The 21,928-nt window shown below is 46.0% G+C and overlaps 1 protein-coding gene across 3 annotated transcripts in view; it reads right to left on the reverse strand.

Annotated features, from left to right (window-relative positions):
• Positions 1-21,928, reverse strand: part of PLXNA4 (plexin A4) — a 467,834-nt gene that overhangs the window by 42,957 nt on the left and 402,949 nt on the right. For all 3 annotated transcript variants that reach the window (XM_062634250.1, XM_062634251.1, XM_062634252.1), the window contains exons 17-23: positions 18,678-18,771; positions 15,713-15,952; positions 14,775-14,921; positions 9,426-9,660; positions 8,893-9,035; positions 5,313-5,581; positions 1,765-1,831 (exon numbers count right to left, since the gene is read on the reverse strand). In XM_062634250.1, coding sequence (XP_062490234.1) covers positions 1,765-1,831; positions 5,313-5,581; positions 8,893-9,035; positions 9,426-9,660; positions 14,775-14,921; positions 15,713-15,952; positions 18,678-18,771 — 1,195 coding nt within the window. The remainder of the gene's footprint in view (positions 1-1,764; positions 1,832-5,312; positions 5,582-8,892; positions 9,036-9,425; positions 9,661-14,774; positions 14,922-15,712; positions 15,953-18,677; positions 18,772-21,928) is intronic.

The following is a 21,928-nucleotide window of genomic DNA, read 5'->3' on the forward strand; positions in this document are numbered from 1 at the left end:
GGTGTCCAGGCAGAGCTCCCAGTGTCCATGAGCACTCTCATATTGGAGGCTAATAGGAATGCTCAGGCAGGAGCAGCTGCATGACCCAGAGCAATGTACCCTTGGATCTATATGGTTGCAACGGTGATGTCAGATGTGCGGGGCTCAGCGCAAGACAGCAACAAGCAACCCACATACATGCACAACTCCCTAATTTCTCCTTCCCATCATTTGCACTCACTGCACTCTTCCCACTCTTTTCCTAGCCTCTCCTCTCTTGCTGCCCTCCCTCTACCCATTCACTACCATTCATCCCTCCTTATGGTTCCTTCTATTGCCTACCTTCCACGCCTGCATCCTTCCTCCCCTCCTCCCCATGTTGCCCTCTCTTCTTGCTCTGTGCCCCAACCCAATGAGTGAGGTCATTTTCCTCTGGTGTAAGTCCCAGCAAAACAAGTTAATAAACTGAAGCCAAGTGGCCCCTTTCTCAGTTCCTATACCTGCCTCCCACTTAATTAGCTTATCTGCCAGCAGCATATTGCTTCTGTGAGCCTGTCTCTTACCCTTATCAGGCCTCTGTTCAGGCTAAGGCAAGAAGACAAGTAGCTGAGTGGGGTGAAAAAAGCCTATTATAAAGGCAGCTCTTTAGAGAGTCACCTCCTTATATCCTTTCCTTTCAGCTGAAAGCAGGAATCTGATACTGAAGTCACTGAAATTACCTTCCAGGGACCTTCAAAACTTTCCCATGTGTTCATCCTTGTGCCTGGGAAAGGCTCAGGGGAATGGAATTTATCAGTAAAGCCTTCAGTTGCCAGGCAGAGGGTGTCTATTCTGTCCAAATGGGGTTAGAAGGAGTTAGGATATCTAGTAACTCCATTGGGATTGGGGGAGAGAGGTGCAGAGCCCAGCTCCTTCCTGGCTCTGAGTTTGATGCCCTGGCAATTAGCATGCTTGAGGCTCAATGCGTGTCCTCAAGAGGAGATTGCCATCACCCAGTAGTCAGTGGCAGGGCTCAAAGGCTGAAATACTCTTTTATTCTATTACACACACCCCAAGGAGACCCTGTGGGAGGTACAAGAGGGCTCAGGGGGTGCCTCAAGTCCTTTTGATCTCTTGCTGAGGACTGTCCTGCAAAGCCAGTGCCACCTCCCATTGGAATACAAAGCAGCAACAGCCTCAGTTGTTGATTTCTGGATGCAAGAGTGACAGTGTGTTGCATCCAGCCCCCTGTTCCCAAAGGGTTCGTGGCCATGCCCAGGGCAGCCTTGAGACAGCCTAATGCCAAGAAGAGCTTGGGCTTGGGACTAAATTAAACTAAGCAGGGATCTGATTTTGGTGTACATAAAACACGTGAAGTATGATGGAGGCACTGTGTATGATGGAGGCACTGGGCCTCAGTACTGCCTCTGAACTGGGATGGGAGGAGATCTCCAGTCACTATGCACTGAAAATATGGATCACCAGGTGATGGAGATCTAATGCCAGTAAAAGGAGAGCATTTTCAATGTAGGTCTTCATCAGGCTCTAGAGTCCTTCATGTTTCAGCACTGACTCTTAAATCTTATCACTGTACAGAAGTAAGACCAGCAGGCTGCTTCTCCAACAAAGCATCGCTCTTTGTTCTCCCTGGATCAGAAAACAGCCCCTCTCCCATTAGGCAGTGAGCTCCCTCCAGAGAAAAAACCCCTTTTCCTTTATATATGGGAAGCTTTTGCCCCAACTAAACCTCACCAGGAAGAAACATATTAAAGCAGCAGCTTCATCCAGGCATGCTGCACCTCTTACCTTGAGGAACTTGTACAGAAGGAAGGTGAACCAGTTGGTGAGCATTTTCTCAGCCACAGACTCTGTCCTAAAGTCAGCCAGGGAGAAAAGGCAGATTGGAAATGAGTTAGTCATACTAGTCATATCAAAGGGCTAGTCAAAGACTGGCTTTGTCCATCTCACTGGCCTGGTCTCTGAGCCCCATGGGAAGCCTGGCATGACACCATCAGGATTAAGCATGTCCTCGGTTCTTTGTTTTAGCTTTGGATTTAGGAACCATGCAAGCATGTTCCTGCCCTGTTGATTCTGCTGTGAGTAGGGAAGTCCCTGTGTCTGTTTCTCAGTTTCTCTATCCACAAAAGGGAGATGACAATGTTTGAGGGAACCTTCTCAGAGAACCTCAGGGAGGATAAATCCATCAAATACAAGGAGCTCAGATTTAGGCCGTATGATAAGTAGGCTATATAAATACTTAAGACAGACAGATCTAAATCACCAGAGAATAGTTATCTGGCACTGTCTGTCTCACTGGCATTTGGGATTGATTATAGTCCTCAGTGTTTCAATGTGACACATTCACAAAGCTCATTGCTTTGCCCTTGAACATTCTGTTCTCAACCAAATAAAAATCCATCTCAAGTCTTTCCAGATGAACTTTTTCCTATGGAAGGACTGACACAGACCTGTAAATGCTGGGTGGACCCCAGGAGCACAGGATAAACCTGTGTTGGCTCCAGTACATAGAATCATAGACTCAACTAGGTAGTTTAATGATGACCTTTAAGATCATCAAGTCCAACGTTTACCCCAGCACTGCCAAGGCCACCACTAACCGATGGCACTGAGGGCCTCATCTACATGTTTTCTGAATGCACTGGTGTTGTTCAAGAACAAAGCAAGAGTCCTTCCTGGATGAGTTAAAGTGGTTCTTCCTTGTCTTGGTATTCACCAAAGCCATGCAGCGGCTCTTGCTTAGGATTGCAGCTTCACTTCTAGGTTCCCTAGTCCTAAGCCTAAAGATCTTGCTTCCTCTAGAGCATGAGACTTGCAAGGGGAAGGGTTTGCACTACTTGAGTTATAATGTATGGAACCAGTCAACAACCTCTCCTGAAAGCAGTGCCCTGTTTCACCAACACAGAGTCGGTGACCATCCCTTCCATAGCTAAACGCTCCTCTTTTCTTTCCTGCAGTCAGAGAAAGAGTTTATATGGCCCCAGTTTGCTACTAGCTTCATGCTGTTTCCTTTGTCTCATTGCTGTGTCTCCAAACCACCCTGTTCACCATGGATTCCCCTCAGTCAGGGTCACCTAGCTGTTGCCCTCCATTCATGACATTCAGTTCCAGAAATCCCTACTTTTATCATGGTCTGAGCTCCTTGCAGGGAAGGTCACCTAGAAAAGTGCTCTTTCTGATGCTCCCTGATGTGATACCTGGGACCAATCACATAATCCAAACTTAGCATTAGCATAAGAAAAAGAACTCAAATCCCATTGTGGTTTTGCTTTCAAAAAGACCTTTAAGATCATCGAGTTGATCTGACAACTTCGATCTCTTTGAGGCTGTAGGTGTCATGTGAGATGAACACTGGACAAAGGTGAGGTGGGAAAATCAAATATACACCCCCAAAGGCAACACTGCAGAAAGGTTTTTGAACATTCCCTTCCATCCACACACTGACAGGAAGGGAGGGAAGCACCGTGTTGAATCCAGCTGCTCAAATAACTGAGGAACTCACACCAACATCTGACCCAAGGCACCAAGCTATTCATGTGCTCAGAAGACTCTGCTTTGGAGCTGTTCAGGACCTCCATCTCAGAGAACAAACCACATCTCTGACTTCTCCTTTTGTTCTCAGGGCTTGGAACAGTGGAGGTGCCTCCTTTGTTCACTGGTTCTCCTTCCAAAGGCCACAATTCATTTCCAACAAAGAGGACTAGAGTTAGAAAAGAGCTGGAAGCAGGAGAAAGAGGAAAAATGGGATGAGCAGGACAAGACAGGAATGAACAACCAGGGAAGATAAAGACATGGAGAAAGGAGAGGAAAAGGAGAAAATGAAGGGAGGAGACAGTTGGAAGGAGGCAGTGCCAGCCAGCATCAGAGGAGAAGCACAGAAAGGAACCCTGGGGACAGCTGAAGGATGGTCACCAGCCAGGCTGTAGGGCCTGAATCACATCAGGGGGTCAAGTGACACCAAAGCAAAGTCCAGTCTCTGCCCCTGGCATCGCTGCCCTGAATGCCAGGAAGTGCCTTCTGCTCCCTTGTTTGCTGGCTCTCCACAGGGCTGTGTGCCAGATGAAAAGCCTCCCAGCGAGCACCATGGGTCTCATCCCTGTCCCAGCCATCCATTGTGATCAGCTGAGGGCTCCTCAAAGTTGGCTCTGAGCAGTGGCAAAGGACATTCCCCTCCAGAAAAGTCACCCTGATTTCACTTAGGGTCCTAGGAAGAGTTGGTTCAGACTGTGAAAAAGAGATGAATATGATCCCAAAGGGAGAAAAGGCTGCATTTCCTTAGGCAGGGAAAGAACATTAATCACAGAGCAGCAGATTTCTGATTTGAGGGCTCCCACAGAACTATGGAGTTTAGATCTTAGACCTGGCCAAGAAGCATTAACCCAGATTTGTGCCTTGTATGAAACCAGTTCTGTTGTCCAGCTCAGATCTTCTATTGGTTTCAATAAGCTCCCAGCACCATTGCTCAGGTTGAGACAGGAGATCCCACAGTGCAGCTGAAGAAAACTCTCCATGTGTTCATAGTTAACTCATGAATGAGACACTAAGCAGGGCAGTCCATGTCCCAGGCAGGACACAGCAGCAGTAGGCTGACCTACTCACCAGGTATATAAGACAGCCTGTTCTATGTGATATAGGTCCTACACAATGCAACTGGAGCTTTCAGTTTAAAAGAAAACATAATCAAAAGTGACCCTCTTAAGTCCACAAAGAATTCAAAATACAGGTTAGGAAGCATGGGTTCTTGCTGCTCTTATGATGCTTTCTGGAAGATCCACATTGAACTGCAGAGGTAGGTTAGTTCTGTAACTTTCAATCATTGACCATTTTTTGGCTAGGCAGGAGATGGAGCAAGATTACAGACAAGGAAAGGGGAAGAAATGAAGAGAAGAAGCTGGGAGGAAGAGTCCACTAAAGGAAGGCATGCTCTGTCAGGAAGTCTTAAATGAGCAAGAAACCAGAAAGGCAGAAATATTCAGTCTTCATTCAGCCCTACTTGCCTTATTCAACTGCAAACAGCTTCGTACCATCCCCAGTTTGAGTCACCATCCCTGGAGGCATTTAAAAGACATGTAGATATGGCACTTAGGGACATGGTTTAGTGGCTGACTTGGCAACTCTGGGGGAACAGTTGGACTCAATGATCTTAGAGGTCTTTTCCAACCTAAAAGATTCTATGATTTTATAGGGTCCTGTGAACCATGGCTGCAACCATCCTCATTTCAAGCAAACCAAAACCAGGCAAATTTGCCCTTCTCCTCCAAAGACCAACATGCTTCCATTGGACAGTGGGACACAGGCTGCCCATCCCAGATCCCTCCAGCCCCAGGCATCCTTACCTCCGGAGCAGCAGCTTGGGGTGGTTCTTGCTCTCTAGATTCTTGTCTATGAGGTCAGCCAGGAGCTGTTTGAGGACATCAGTAGCGTATTCCAGCTTGCTCTGCAGCACTGTCATTATCAGCGAGGCCACGTTACCACGGTCCCGCATTGAGAAGCTGCGCTGGGATTCCAGCGTGCGGATGAAGGAGAGCAGGAAAACCTTGTTGTTGATGAGCTGGGCAAAGAGCTTCAGACCTTTCTCCACCCGTTCCTGCCTATAGCCAGGGACCTGCAGGAGAAGACAGGGAGTTCACACCCTTCCTTCACTACCCAAATGGATCATGCATCCTTTGCTACCTCTCTGCCTTCATCTCTCCAGCTCCTCCAACTCTACACTGTGACATCAAGCAGAAGTCAGTTCTGAGAAAGGGAAAAAGGAAAAGCAGAGACAATCATGAAACATAAACTTGCATCTAGCAGTCAGCTGAGTCCTTCTGCATCACAGGATAATCCTGTAAAAAGGAAGAGTCCATACATCATCTAATGATTAGGAAGCCCGAAAGACCTCCCAGCCACAGGCAGAGGATTCTTTTCCAATCCTTTGTTTCCCTGTCTGAACAGTACATCAAAAAGAGATTGCTAGTGCCTAGAGTGGTACCATACCATGATATGTTTGTGTTGTAGTCAGACTGAAGTCTCACTCTATCTTCACCTAAAGCTTCTCTTTCATCTCTGCAAGAAACCTGCTTACAGAGGTTTGGGGCTCAGCTTCAAGAAGCTAGGAGAGACAGCAGAAAAAAAAAAGAGTGGGGAAGAAAGCCTGTGGTCAGGTTTTGAGGAGACAAATTGATGAGCAGTGAGGCAGTGGCTGAGATGGTGATCATGCAGCTGGGCCTTGGTTTGAAGTAGGCAGATGAAGGTGTGAGAGGAGCCCCTGAATTGGGACTGTCTTGGAGGTGTGACTGCAGAAGGACCCCTGGGTTTGGAAGGTGAAATGCTTTGGAGACAAAGAGGTTGATAAGTCTCTGATATGTTTATCAGTTCTAAGAGGCTGATGGACTTGTTTTTATACAGAGCAATTTATGTCCTCAATACTGTATGCTGGACTCCACAGTCTATAGTGGGCTTTACCCTTTCTGGTCCTTCTGGCTGTAGATGAAAATGGAGACTAAATAGAGAACCCCAAACTCACTCCTCCACATTGCTGAAGTTGTTCTAGCCTTTGAGAAAGCTTCCCTGTAAGCTGGAGGTGCTCAACACAGAGCAACATGTAAGAGTGCTTGAGCACCACCCACATGGAGACAGGCTGAGAACATTGGGGCTGTTCAGCCTGGAGAAGAGAAGCTGCGTGGAGACCTCAGAGCAGCTTCCAGTGTCTGAAGGGGGCTACAAGGATGCTGGAGAGGGACTCTTCATCAGAGACTGGAGTGATAGGACAAGGGGTGATGGGTTCAAACTGAAACAGGGGAAGTTCAGGTTGGATATAACGAAGAAGTTTTCTACTGCGAGGGTGATGAGGAGCTGGCACAGGGTGCCCAGAGAAGTTGTGAATGCTCCATCCCTGGCAGTGCTCAAGTCCAGACTGGACGGAGTCTTGAGTGACATGGTTTAGTGTGAGGTGTTTTTGCCCATGGCAGGGGGTTGGAACTGGATGATCTTAAAGTCCTTTCCAACCCAAACCATTCTATGTTTCTATGATTCTATGTGTGTATTAATAACCAACTAGATTTGGCCCTTTAATCCAAAAGAAGCTGGCATGCTTAAACAACCAAGTAATGCAAGGCCCTGAAAGAGTCATTACTTTTTCATTCTGGAAATGAGAGCTCTTAACTCTTTTTTGCATATAGAAAATCAATTACTTAGTAAATAGCTTGAGACAACCAACCAGCCACCCCCCGCCCCCGACAGTGATGATCTTTTTAGCTCACTTACTTGAACATTTAGTATTGCCTATCCCCAGGTTATTACAGAGAATTAAAACAAAAGAATAAGAAAAGTGTTTTGTACTGCATCTGGAAGCAGTTCATTGGCAAATGAACTGGAAAGAAGCAGGACCTGCTCACTGCGGGACGTGTGCCGGGGCCTTTTGCAATAAATAGCAGCTCATTCTAGATCCTACAGAGAAGGGAGAAGAATGGGAACTACTTTCCCTGATATGGCGGTAGCCAAAGATGTTGACACTGAAAGAGCTGTTGAAGCTTTACTGAGGATTAAGGGAGAAAAAGAGATTAATGAAATGAAAGGAAGAAGAGATCAAAGGTGGCAGGTTGAAACACTAGCTCTGTGTCTGTATGGGAGCATCCATGCTAAAAGCTCTGCAGGGGTCAGATGCTCTTCTGTGGTCAGCTGGCTGAGGTTAATGAATATAGGGATTGAAATAGGCTGTGGGTATAATGAAAGTGTTTGTGTATGTGTGTATACATATGTGAGAGAGATTCATCACCCCTTGTGCCCTATGCTCATGTATTAAAGCTGCTGAGCTACTCTTCCTGAGGGAAAGCAGCTCAAGGCCACCCTACCTGCATCCCAAAGGCAAATATATACAGGATTCCAATCCCACAAGACCTCCTTGCAGACGGATCAGGGTTTTTAACGGTCATTTCCACACAGTTTGATGAATTTTGGCTCCCCTGAAGGGAAGGAGCAAAGATGAGTAGGAGCCTCTGATTACGCAGCCAGCCAAGCATGGTATTGCCTGAGCCAGCTCCTGCTCCCCCCTTCTGCCAAGTAGCCCCAGTGTTGGCCTCCAGCAATCTCACCAGCCCATGCCAGAGCCTCTCTGAAGCCCCGAGCTTGCCAAAGAGTTTGCAGAGAGCTCGGCCAATGACCTCTTTGGCTTTGGCCATGGTGTATCCCTTGCTTCTCTAGCCCAGGTATCCCTAGAGCGGAGCCTATCCATCTGTCAAAGCCTGAGGCTGTTTTGCAGCACAATCAGACGTCACCCGGGTCCCGTCGTACTCACTGTCACCAGTGAGGTCACGCAGGCTGTGTGTAGACCCCAGTAGTGCTGGGCAGTGTCGCACTGTCCTCCCATTACTGTGCTCTGGAGAGTTGGGGTGACAGAGGAAGATGCAGGCAGGATATGGGGCAGATGATGCTGTGGTTTTCTGGCCCCACTGCAAACCACAGAACACAGCAAAGGTGAACCTCCTCCAGTGAGAGATGGTTATTCCTGTAGGTGTTGCCCCAGGAAAATGCCTCTAGGTAGTGTGAGTGTCATGCAAAGCCAGAGTGACACAGGTAACTATGCTGCTCTGCCATACAACTCTTTGTCCTGGCTCTGGCACAGCAGTAACTAATAAATTCAGTCTATAAAACAAACCCCTTGGAGGCTCAGGACAAGCTTAATGGAGTAGCCCTAATGCACACAGATATATGAGACTCTTCCAGACAGATGGGTGACCAGGCAGAATTTGACATCTAAGATAGCAGTAATCATCTTCCCTTTTCAACCTGGATTTTTAATGAGGTGGTGTTTCATCCCTGGGGGGGAGACAGTGGTGTAAGCCATCACATCCCCACCATTGACACAACATCTCTTGCATTCAGGACAGAACAGGAAGGCTTGAGAGGAGCCAGAAGTAGATGATGAATTCTTACCTCCAGATCCCTCAGGACTGGATGATCTTCAATGCCAGGAAAAAGCACCCTCATGGTGTAGGTTCGGTAATCAAGGAAAGGAATCCCAGCTCCATCCAGGTCACTCGTGAGCTCGTGAATATCTGTCTGTAGCTCTGCAAAGGCTGCCACAAAAAAAGAAAGACTCATGTAACAGTGACAGCCCAGATCTCCCTCACCATGGTGGGAAAGAACCTCAGACCCACATGCATAAAACTAAGGTTTAAATGGAGAAGAAACATGGAGAGGAGGAAGAAGTGGACAAGAGTTTTTTATAACACAGCTTTTCCACAGGGGCATGTGCCAAGGTTCTCTGTTAGTAAAGGCAGTTAGGACAGGGTGGAAGAAGGCTGAACTCAGGGAAAACAGGCAAAGCCAGATGAAATCCAGGCTTGAGCCATACCCACAGGGCTCAATGTTCCTTTTGCCTGTGACATTTTGGTTCACAGTTCTATAGGTGGCTCCTTCTCTTCTACCAGCACTGACACGGTGCCAGCCTTCCTTCCTCATCCTACCTTCTTTGCACTCCAGTGCCACCCTGGACTCCAGGTTGTCCATCTGCATCTGCAGACGCTTGAGGGTGAGGTCGCTTTCTCTGGACTTGCGCTTGTACGCGATCAGCACAGCCACGATGAAGATGATGAGCAAGCCACCGGCCACCGCAATGCTGACTATAGCTGGCAAGCTGAGGGGACTGTCAGGAGAGATGTAGACCATCCCAGGGGAGAACTCCATCCCTCCTACACGGGCCTAGAGGGAAGGCAGGGAAGAGTTGCGTTGAGACTGTTGAACAAGCAGGAACACAGAGGAACTCCATCATCTACATCCGACATCCTATAAGGATGCTGGAGAGGGACACTTCATCAGGGACTTTAGTGATAGGACAAGAGGCAGTGAGTTCAAACTTAAAAGGGGAGATTTAGGTTGGATATAAAGAAGAAATTATTCCCTGTGAGGGTGCTGAGGCGCTGGCACAGGGTGCCCAGAGAAGCTGTGGCTGCCCCATCCCTGGGAGTGTTCAAGGCCAGGTTGGACACAGGGGCTTGGAGCAAGCTGCTCTAGTGGAAGGTGTCCCTGCCCGTGGCAGGCGTTGGAACTGGATGAGCTTTAAGATCTTTTCCAACCCAAACCATGCCATGATTCTATGATTCTATCCCCCTAAGGCTGAATAATGACTTCCCTTTGTCTTCCAAGCTAAATCAGCAAATACTGGGATGGAGAATAGCTTAAAAACACCTGGAATGTCATGGAATGTCATATAGAAGCACCTCTATAGACAAAGTGCCCATGAACACAACCAACAAAAGACTAGTGGTGAGATAAATCTCACCACTCTTAATGCCCTGGCTACAGATCAGTTTGGGCTTCATTCCGGGTTTTAATTCCCCATCCGGAACAGCTAAATTGTGCTGGACTGCCCTGATGAACACAGGGAGCTGAATACAACTATCTATTCTACATGTAATCCTAAAGGTTCCCAGTGGTGCTGCCATCCTCTGGAACAAGCTGCTGTGTGAGGACCTTGTTCTTAAAAGCCAGAACAAACCCTGCAGGTGGTACTGCTGCAAGCCCAACAAAAAGGTTTGTTGAAGAAAGTCTATTAGGAGCCCGTTTTTACAACATGAACACCGTTCTCAGCAGTAATCCTACAGGATACTACTTGCTCAAGGCTACTACAAGGTTATTCAAGACTATTTGTAGAGTAGGAGAAGTTTGAGTGGCAGGGGAAAAACACTGCTGAATAGCCTGAGGTATGAAAAGAAGGATTCTAGGACTGTGTTGTGGTTGGAGAACACTGGTTACAGATTAATATAAAGCTTTGAAGATACCCTTAAAAGAGTTTGGAGGGTTGTGACATGGTGATGAGCCCCATCACTTCACCCCATCTCAGCTTCATCATGGAGAGACACAGCGAGCGCTGCACAAAGCCTTGTCCTTCATCCCCCTAGCTCTCAGTTAATCAGTCTGTCTGCAGCATATGCATTCAGTTTAATGTCTGTTTGAGACATCTTTCAATTTAAGATGTCTGGTTTGCTCTAGCACCAGCTATAGTCTGCTCCTCAGTAGGTCTTGGCCAAAGACACATAACTGTAACACTTATGTCTTCGACAGAACAAAAGTGAACGTCTAGACATACCTAATTTGCATCCACAAGGTCCTCTCATGCCATTTTGGGATGGGATTTAGAGAGATAACAATATCTACAATGGGAAATGCAACCAAACCTAAGCTGATCTAATGGAGTAATAAAGTTTCAAGATGACCACTCCTGCACCAAGACATTGCTGACTTGTAGCACCTTCAGTGGCCCAGGAACAACCTAGTACCCATGTAAGCTGAGGATGCAGCAGTACTAGTTTTCCCATCTATTTCAAGATACAAGGCCCACCTCATTTATAAAACCCACATAGGACATGGGTTTGGTACTGGTAAGCGGCATGATCAACTGAGAAGACACACTGCCAAGTCCACGTGGTAATCTGTGCCTTGAAAGCTGTTTCCTTTTGTCCTAGAGCACTGTCCCAAATCCTCCCAGCTCACCAGGTTGCACAACTTCCTTCCTGTCACAGTGGATAAATAAACAGATACCTGATACTTCACTTTCTGTTTCCAAAAGTGGCTCTTTACCTCCCAGCCCTGCAGCCAGAGTCCATTCAAGGAGTATCAGGACTAGAATCAAACATTCCCACCTCAATACCCAGTGAAGGTCTGTCCTCAAAGCCCAGAGAACAGCCCATCTCAATAGGTGGGATTCCTCTCAGGAGACATTAGACATGGACATCTCAGTTGTGCTTTCGGAGTCAATACAGGAAAAAAGCACTTTTAGAGTCTGATTTATGTGAGCTGCTTTTGAAACCTCCTTTGACATTAGGATGAGACGTTTTATTCACTGGAAGTTCTTATTTCTTTCCATTAACTATAAAGGGATCTAGACTCCTAAAAGTAGGTGTCTTAAGAAAGATAGCCCCAGTTTGTTCCTCTGTAAAGGTGGTTTCAACACTGGGAAGGCCTCATAGTCCACGAATCAAACTGCCATGATCTAAGGGAATCTGTCTCTTGAAGAAGAAAGCCTGTAGCATTTAAAAGAAAAACAAGCAAATATGTAGGTATAGCCCTACTTTATTTCTTGGGCACTCAGAAATAGTCTTCCTTCTTCTGAAGGAAGCTATTTATACTTTCCAGAAGACTGAGCATGAACCCTCCATATGACCAAACAACAGTTTGGCCACATGTTAAGCCTATTAATCATGAATTTGTTCTAAATGGCACTATGGCAGAGCCCACTTTTCTCCAGTAAACATTTAGGGGCACCTGTCCAGGAGTCCCTGTTGTGCAAAACTTGTCTGTGGTAGTGTCTTTCCTAATGCAAGTTTGCCCTGACCAAAGGTAAGGATCTACCTTAGGATGAGACGAAATGTGCCCTGAACTTCAACTGTTATATTTGACCATCTCTCCATTCACTATTCAAAGAGTCCAGTGTGACTTCCAATACGTAAGTGCCAACATTAGATACCAGCAACCCTTCAGATGTACTCCACTTGTTCATTGCAGACCTTCTCCAATACAGTTACTTATGGCTCTTCCTTATGTTTCTTTTTTTCCTTGGAAAAGAGCTCGCCTCTGAGTTTTAGTCAATCTTTTTAACAATTGCTCAGGCCTTTTAGCTCTTTTCTGTCAAGTATTTAACACTGTCATTGTATAAAAGACAGCTGAACTAGATCAAAACCATGTTGACATCAATGTGTGGCATTTTCACTGCTCTTCCCTTAGAAATAACCTTAGTGTTGCAATGGTTGATGCACTCCCGTGGTCCTCCCTCAGATTTAGGCCACCTGGCTTTGCAAGAAATGGTTTGCTCAGCAATTTACTCAAGGTCATGCAGTAAATCATTGGCAGAAACAGGAGGAAGGCTTGGGAGAGCTACCTGTCAATTATCCTGGCCATCAAAGTGACATTCATGTGAACATAGGGATACATTTTGTACCAAGCCAAGCAACAGCGATGCTGTGCTATGCTGGGGGAGGCACTTCCCAGCCTAGTTATCCCTTGTTAAGTTCCTCATGCAAAGTCCACCCTTGAGCACTGGTTTCCATTGCAGGTGACCTTCTGTATTTGGTTCCCAGCCCAGACACTGTCAAAGCATTGCCTCAGTGTTGGCAGTTAAACAAGGAATCTGTAACTTGCCCTAATGCTGATGCTTATTAACGGGCTTCGATGTGATCATCTTTCCATGTTTGCAGCAACATCTCTTGTTTATCAGCATCCTCAAAAAGGAATTATTTTCTCTTCATCAGGGACTGTAGTGATAGGACAAGGGGTGATGGGTTCAAACTGAAACAGGGGAAGTTCTGGTTAGATTTAAGGAAGAAGTTCTTTATTGTGAGAGTGCTGAGGCACTGGCACAGGGTGCCAAGATGTGAATGCTCCATCTCTGGCAGTGTTCAAGGCCAGGCTGGACAGAGCCTTCGGTGACATGGCCTAGTGTGAGGTATCCCTGCCCATGGCAGGGGGGTGGAACTGGATGATCTTAAGGTCCTTTCCAACCCAAACCTTTCTGTGATTCCATGATTTTTTCTCAATGGCTCCACTTAAGCTGTCCCAGGCTACAGAAGCAAGGGAATCTTCCCAGTTACTAAGACCTGACCAGATGTTCATCCTCCCTGAACCCCAGGGGTTGACTGATCACTTGACTTGGAGTTTTCTCTCTCTAGGACTGGCTTTGTCCATCTCTGACTAACCACATGCTTAACTATATTCATGAAAACGACAGGGAACATATATCGCCTCATTCAAAAAGCTTTGGTATTCACACAGAGAAAATCCCTCACTTCTTTATTGCTCCTATAGGAGTGTCTTAATGTGCTTTACAATGAATCAAGAGCCATGGTATATTTGCATGGCTGAAAAGCATTATTACCTCTATTTTCCAGATGACAAACTTTGGCACAGAGAATTTAAGTTGCCACCATGAGGTCTGCCAGCAGCAGTCACAAACAAGACCAGAAAGGGTCACCACAAAACTCTTTATCTCCTACAAGTTCCCCAAAACCCTCTCTTTTTAAAGAGTGTGTCTCTATCAACCTCTCTGAGCCTCACTGCATGGCAATAAATAAATTTGTGACAGATACAGCTCTGGGGGTGCAGCAATGAGAAACATCGATCATTCCTATGTCTGATGTCAGTCTGTTTGCTTGTGGTGTGCTTCCACCCACAGCTCGGTACAGCTCAGATGAGTTTGCTGATGCACTGTTTATCAAGCAGCAGAACTGAGGAATGCAGATTACTGAGAGGTGAGCAAAGGAGGAGTGAATAAATCAATGGTGAAAGGAGAATCTACCTCTGATGTAATCACTAGGCCCATTTTTCACAGGTTCCAGGAAGGATATGCAGGAGTATACTAAGTTGTACAGATATCAACACCTCAAAGTCAAGTCATACTATAGACTATATCTTGCTTTTTTTTGTTCTTTCTCCTAAATAAAGGCAAATTTTAATCACCAATTGCTGGGGACTGCTGAATTTAACAAAGTGTGTCACATAGGGAACATGTCACATAAATGAACTCACATGAACATTGAGGGTTCATACAGTACATACAAAAAACAGAAGAGAGGCAAACATTCCTTATGGTTTTTGATTATGAAATGTTTCTCACTATCCATAAAGATCTCCAAGTCACTCTTCTACTTCTCTAAATTACTCATGATGGGGATACTATATTAAGATGGGACCCTGATGCTTATGGGATCTACAGAAGGCAAACAGTGATGCAAACTCCTCAGAGAACTCTGACAGCTTTTCAGCGTTGGTGTGCCTTCCCAACCCACCCAGGGAGGGAAGGCTGAGGTTCAAGCATCACTTACCATCACCTTGTGCCTTCCAATGAGGTTTGGGGATTCACACAGTAGCTGCACATCTGATACAGTCACTGCACAGGGCTTCTCGCCAACCAAAACGGTGTAGTTCAGCTTGGCATTCCCTCCTGCCACTGGTGGGATCAGGTTCTTGCCCTGGATAGAAAGGAATATCACCCCCACCCCAAAAAACACACATCAGGAAAGAGCTTGCCTTCACCTCTAGTTCCAGTGTTAACATTGCACTTGACATCTTGGTTCACCATTTGCTAACATAGAGAGAAAAAGACAAGTTAGGAAATCATGCAGAGGACAGCGTGGATGGGTATGGACTGTAATCAGTCAAAACAGCCTGTCCTGCTCCTCTCTTTCCAGAACTAAATGAGAAGTGTTGTAGAGAAGTCCTGCACAAATAGGCCCTCACAAAACATATTCAGGCAAGTAAGACAGATCCCTTTCCAAACACGCAAGAAGTTATTCTGCAGGCACAATCATTTCTTTGCATATGCACCACATACAAGTGCTGATACAAAAATGCTCAGCCATGAAGTTCCTTCTCTGTATTGCAGAGTCCATATTACAGAAATAACGAAGGACAGGTGCAGGAATTAAACAGGGTGAGAAAAAGGCCTTGAAAACCCAACAAAGAGACTTAGGTATTTAATTGCCAGTCCTGTTGCAGTTCTTTTATGGTGAACAGCAACGGGTACAAATTTAGACTGCACACAGCTAAAGACGGCAGGAGTTTCTATATTTTATCCATGGGTATTGGCAGATGCTGAGCAGTGATTGGTGCCTGCAGATGGGGACTCTGATATGATGTGATACGATAGGTGAATGAAGATGCAGTAGGGATACAGCTGTGATTTTCAGGGTGCTGGCAGACACAGAGAGGCAACAGGGAGCATGTTTGCCCTTTCTCATTCAGCCCTTGGTCCCCATCTCACCTTCAGTATGATGGGACTTCCTGGCTTCAGCTCCAGGATCCCTGAGGGATTGAAAACCTCAAAGATAGGGTTTGGGTAGTAGGTGAAGTTGGTTTTGTTGAGGATCAGCAAGGACTGCACGTTGTCAAGAATGAAGCCAAACTCTTCTGGACGCTCAGCAAGCTCAGACTGGTGATTGGGGTCAACAGCCAGGGCTGGAGCCTGGCAGGTCATCTCCGTGCTGTTCTGTACCTCACAGTTCTGGAGAAAGAAACCCAACACAAAGAGTGCTTACTGAAAATGCCACCAACTCTCCTGATGGGCAGATACCTCCCAGGGGAATGTCAGCCTACCTACAGCCAGAGGATAGGGAGGACCAGACCTCCTTGGTTAGCACGACACAGTTTGGTGCTTCACTGCTTAAAACATACCACATAAACATCACATAGTCAAGGCTGGGAAGGGATTAGGAAAGGTTTGCTGGGGCAGGGGTGCTAAGTTTACGCTGCAACTGGGCATCCTGTGCTCCTCTGCGTCGAGGGAGCATACCCTCTGGGGTTGCCAGTGCCAGCATCTTCCACTAACTTCATTTCCTTCTGGAATTAGAAATGTCTTCCTGTTTCAAACACAGAAAAGACTAGCCAAAGCCTTACAACCACCCTACAATTAGCTCACACACTCTGGGGATCACTCCAAAAGTGTATGTGTACTGCATACATTACACTATGTGAGTACATATCTCAGCTGTGCCCAAGGTTCCTGTTTGAACATCAGGTTATCTCAAATGAAGCCCAGGAAGTTGCAGACATGAAGACAATGGGGTAGGTCTCAGGAGACTCTGAAGTTTGGTTCCAGCCCTGCCAAAGACCTGCTTTTTTGTGTATTTGAGAAATGGGTAAGATGGTGAAAGGTGTTTTACCCTTTCTCCCATTATAAAGGACTTAAAATTAGATGTCTTGTTCTCCTTCAGGATATGAGCTTTCATCTTTTTATATTGTGGCAGCTAGCACAATGCATCCTGGTCTCACCATGAACCAACAGGCTCTGTCAGAAACAGCACCAGCCCTGTAGGATCCCAGCTGTGCTTGATGTGACAGTCTTCTCCAAGCTAGTCTGATACCTCCAGCACTGAGAGCACACTCATTATCACAGCTAGCATAGCTCAAGTGCTAATCTGTCTTTGGTTCACATCAATAGAGAGATAAGCGACTTGGACCAGTTAGTTTCATATTGTAAAGTAAGCAAGTCAGATGTTCTTTGCTGTAACAGCTCTTACAAGGAAGAATAGGCCCCAGAGTACTTCCCAGCACAGAACTGATGGGCAATTCTACATGAGCAAGTGTGAGATGATGAATAGGCTTCATCATCTGCACAATGGCATGATTGTTTGAGACCACTGCGTCAGGCAAAAGCTGGAGTCTGCTGGAAGAATAACATGAAGAAATGTGGCCTTCTAATTCTGCAGGAAAACTTGGGTCATGCTGTACTAGGAAATCCAACACATTATAAAGAATACCTATGAATATGCATAATCACTTCATGAGGGACTAGAAAGGAAATTGTCAGTCAAGATTCACATCAGACCCAGAAACCAATCTCAACAGACATTTCCTGAATCTGATAGAGTGGGAGACGCAAAAAAAATTGCTTTTGATTTGGGAGATACGAGTTCATGGAACTGGGATGAGACCAAACTTCAGGTGTCTTAATCTGCAAACTGCAGATGCAAATGAACCTACCTCATATATTCCTGCATTTGCTTTTTGGGTCTACCACGGTTTCACCATTGTTCATGTGCCAGTAGATTATTTTCAAAGCAAAGTGCTTTGAAAACCTTGGGTGGAAAGCCCATGGATTAATCTTAAAATCTGAGAAATGAAAAGGATCTGGACTTTCTGCGCCCACCCAAATTAGTCCCTCTTACATGTTTTATTTTTGGAGCCTCTTTTTCTGTGATGCTCTTTCACACTTGGTCCCAGGAAGTGTCCATACACAGACAATACCTTTTAAGATGCTGTTACAATCAGAGAATCACAGAAAGGTTTGTGTTGGAAAGGACCTTAAGATCATCAAGTTCCAGCCCCCCTGCCACGGGCAGGGACACCTTCCACTAGAGCAGCTTGCTCCAAGCCCCTGTGTCCAACCTGGCCTTGAACACTGCCAGGGATGGGGCAGCCACAGCTTCTCTGGGCACCCTGTGCCAGGGCCTCAGCACCCTCACAGGGAAGAGCTTCTGCTTAAGAGCTCATCTCAATCTCCCCTGTTTAAGGCCCAAAATCTCCCCTGTTTAAATCTCTCCTGTTGCATGGCCCCATCCTGCAACCTATTGCAGGTGCAAGTGCTGTCTACTCTTTAGTCTCCTAATTGGAGGTGCTAAACTCACACCTCTTACAGCTCTATCTGGAGCTACTCAACAGCTACTCGTAACTGGCTCCTTCCAAGTAAATTGTCCTCCCAGACCTTGGTCAAGCTCTTCTGGCCTCCAAAGCAGGGGAGGCGAGAGAGATGAATCAGAGGAATTCAGGGAGCTTTTGATTCCTCAGTGGTCACTGAGAGCTGAATTAGGCTGTAAACCTAGCTGGTTAAACCTGGATACACTCTTGTAGAATCCAAAATAGTCCATGGATTGGGCACAAAAGTACCAAGGAATCTCTTCTGATCTTAGATCACTCAGCAAATAAGCTGAATTTGAGTCTATTTATTCACAAGCATGGCTGATAAATAACACAGGTTATACATGGGCCAAGAGAGAGGACAGGTATCCTTGAGCTAAAAGAAGAAAAAGGCTCAGCAGAGACCAGGAGCTGAACGACCCTTCCTGACAACTCCCTCTTTGGTCCAGTACTCCTTCAAGGAGAGATCTTTCTGAAAGCAAGCCATGCCCTCTTTTCTGGATCAAATTGGAGATTGCAGCCTCCAGAGCAGTTAGCCAGCCCCAGTCACCATCCTGGACATGTCCCCTCCCCGGCTCAGCAGTCATACTCACATTGACATGTTCCTTTCCACCGTGCTTGGCCCGGACCTGAGGATTTTGGATGAGGTCTAGGTGAGTTCCCCACACTGCAATGGGTGTGTTGCCACTAGAGAAGAAGAAATGGAAGAAAAGCATGAACTTAGCTAATAGATATCAGGACTGACTGCACCATCAGTGGGTGATGTGTATTTCTGAATGTTGACTGCAAATTATCTGACCACATCTCACAGTGCCATAGGAAGGGAAAACAAAACAAGTAAATTTTCATTCATTCGTAAGGAAAGAAGTAAAGCCACGTTTTTGCTAAATCTGTCACATCAAGCAGCATCTGGGTGTTTTTCATTGTTAGGACTCAGCAATCACAATCTTCAGTAAAGAGAAAAAGAGTTGGAAATTTAACAGGGGCTCTTCAGAATGGTCCACAGGTTGTATCTCCCATATCACTAAAGGAAAGGAGTCAGAAAACCCCCTCATAGACACAATCCTGTGCAAGCAGTTCTTGAGGTTTCAGCGCTAGCTCGGTTCAAGTGTGTAGTCCCATCTTGTGTATTAAATCTGTCATGAAACATCGTCCTGAATGAGATTATGTTGCCCCAGTGTACATGCTTCAGTGCTGCCAGGGAACCTGGTCCTGCAGCATCTAGAAGAATCATAGAATGGTTTGGGTTGGAAAGGACCTTAAGATCATCCAGTTCCAACCCCCCTGCCATGGGCAGGGATGCCTCGCACTAAACCATGTCACAGCCAAAGTCTTCAACTTTGGTGTGCATAAGGCATTTGCTTGGTTTCCATTTGGTGACCCAGGCCATGTGTCAGATCCAACACATGACAGAACAGAGACTTCCAGTCCCTGTGTCCCTTTGCTCAGACAAGGATCAATATCCTGAGAAAATCCAGATTCATAAAGGTCACAGCCATCTTTTGGTGGATTTTCTCACTTCTATAACGTCTCTCTGAGCCCAGCTTACAATGAAGAGATGTGAATGGAACCCTTCTCATTCACTGCAGTCACTGTCACGAGAAGGAAACAGCTTTCAGAAACACCCTTCTTTCATTTCCCTTGCCTCTTCCAGCTGCAGCCAGCAGTGCTCTTTGTGGGACTTTGGGGACAGGAGGAAGAAGGAAACCATGAAGGAGAATTCCCAGGCTTCAGAAGGAGCTGCTGCATGGATTGGCTTTGAACACTGTCTTAAGGGGAAATGCTCACTATTGGCAGCTTTGACCATCCCAACTAGAAACAGCATTGCTCTACCAGGGTGAGCTCTCCCTTTACAGCACTGGAGGCAACATGATGCAAGGGTTGAAGTGGGAATAGTTATTCAAGAAAGCACAGGATGAGGAAGTGTCATCAATGGACAGCCCCCTTCCTGAGGGTTTCCCAGGGTGAGAAGTGCTCCCATCGGTTTCAGCACCTGCCTCTATAACTCCTCTTGGAGACTGTCCAGTCTGCAATTTATTTCCTGGAGCACTCTGCTGAGAATGGGAGGTCATGCAGAAAACAGTGGGATTGGGAAAGGAAAGCTCGGAATCCCTTTCCTGCCTCCAGGTAAACCTACACATACATGAAAGGTGAAACAAGTGCATTATAGATGAGAAATCACCAGAGAATAAACACACTGTAAGGAAGAAGCTTGTATTGGCCAACAGACTTCCCCCATTCATGACCTTTGTTTTCCATGTTCCTCATTTATCTTTCATTATTAATCAGAGGAGGGTAGAAGTGAATGCAAATACATTCTCTGCTCAGCAGGACAGCTACCAGGTTTCAGTGAGCTAGCCATGAGTAGCTAGGAATGTGCTTCAGTCACTCCAGTTAAACCCACACTGATAAACCAGATGGCCAGGACACTAGCTAAGACACTGGCTGGTGGCCACTGATGCTCATAAGCTGTTAGTAGTACCCCAGCCAATGGCTGGTCATGGTTCAGGGGATAGCAAGGGCCAGGGAGCACTCCCAGCAAACAGAATAGATGAAGCTAAACTGTCTTTGAAGGAGGAAAGATCACGGATAGTACAGATGAGGGCAATGCATGCTTGCTGGCTTCAGGAGCAAAGAATGGAATCATTGAATCCCAGACTGGTTTGGGTTGGAAGGGACCACTTCCAACCCCTGCTATGGGCAGGGACACCTTCCACTAGAGCAGCTTGCTCCAAGCCCCTGTGTCCAACCTGGCCTTGAACACTGCCAGGGATGGGGCAGCCACAGCTTCTCTGGGCACCCTGTGCCAGCACCTCAGCACCCTCACAGGGAAGAGCTTCTGCCTAAGAGCTCATCTAAATTAGACATGGATTAAGTACTTAGTAGTTTGAACACAGCCTGTGTGACTAAGAAGCCTGTAAATTTGAAGTCATGAGACACAAGTTCTGTCAAAGAGATTAAACAGATTGTCACACCGGTATCTTTAGGCAGATGCTCCTGTGACATTTCTCTGAGAGGTTCTTTATGGTCTTCTTTCATTCCAGTAATGCCTGTACAGATTGATCCCTGTTAAGGACAACATTTGACCTTGAGTTTTGCAGAGTATCTCAAGTTCTTGCTATCTGAAGCCATCTGCTGTGATGGGAAATTTCTAATGGGAAACTTTATGGGGCAAAACCACATTTTGCCATTTCCATAAGATCAGCTTGGATGGTTGAGTTTTCTTGAACGCACAGGGGATCTCTTCTGAAGTCACACATCCGTGTACAAGAGACCTCTTCTTTTCTGCCTCACAGAAGAAATACCCTCTCTCCAAAACTCAGCTTCATATTAAGTATTCCTGGTATCATAGAATCATAGAATAGCTACGTTTGGAAAGGACTTTTAGACCATCTAGTTCTAACCCCATTGCCCAAGGAGAGATCTCTCACCAGAAACCAGAAGAGACATGTATAAACCAATTGCTCTTTCTCCACTGTCCTGGGTTTTGGGCTGTGAGCTTTTATAATTATTGTTATTATTTTCTCTTATTATTAATCTCTGCCACCTCAAACTACAAGGGATTTTGTGCCTTTACTCAGCTGACAGTTTTACATGTTCCAGACGTATCAAATGTGTGTACATATGTACAGATATAAGAGTGTGTGTATATATACAGAAATCCTTTTATTTAATCAACCAAGTCTGTGCACACAGTTTTAAACCCATGTGTTAAAAATTCTCTATTTGGTTTGGAAACCAAGCTTGCAATCTCAGATCACAGTTACTAAGCACAGCCACAGATCAGAGAGGTGCTGAAGACACAAAATCATCCCCAAATCCTCTCCGGCTTGCAAATTAAGCA

This window comes from Pezoporus occidentalis, unplaced genomic scaffold, assembly GCF_034315485.1.
Source record: "Pezoporus occidentalis ecotype Australia unplaced genomic scaffold, CSIRO_AGI_Poc_V1 ctg42, whole genome shotgun sequence".
NCBI classification, from domain to species: Eukaryota; Metazoa; Chordata; class Aves; order Psittaciformes; family Psittacidae; genus Pezoporus; species Pezoporus occidentalis.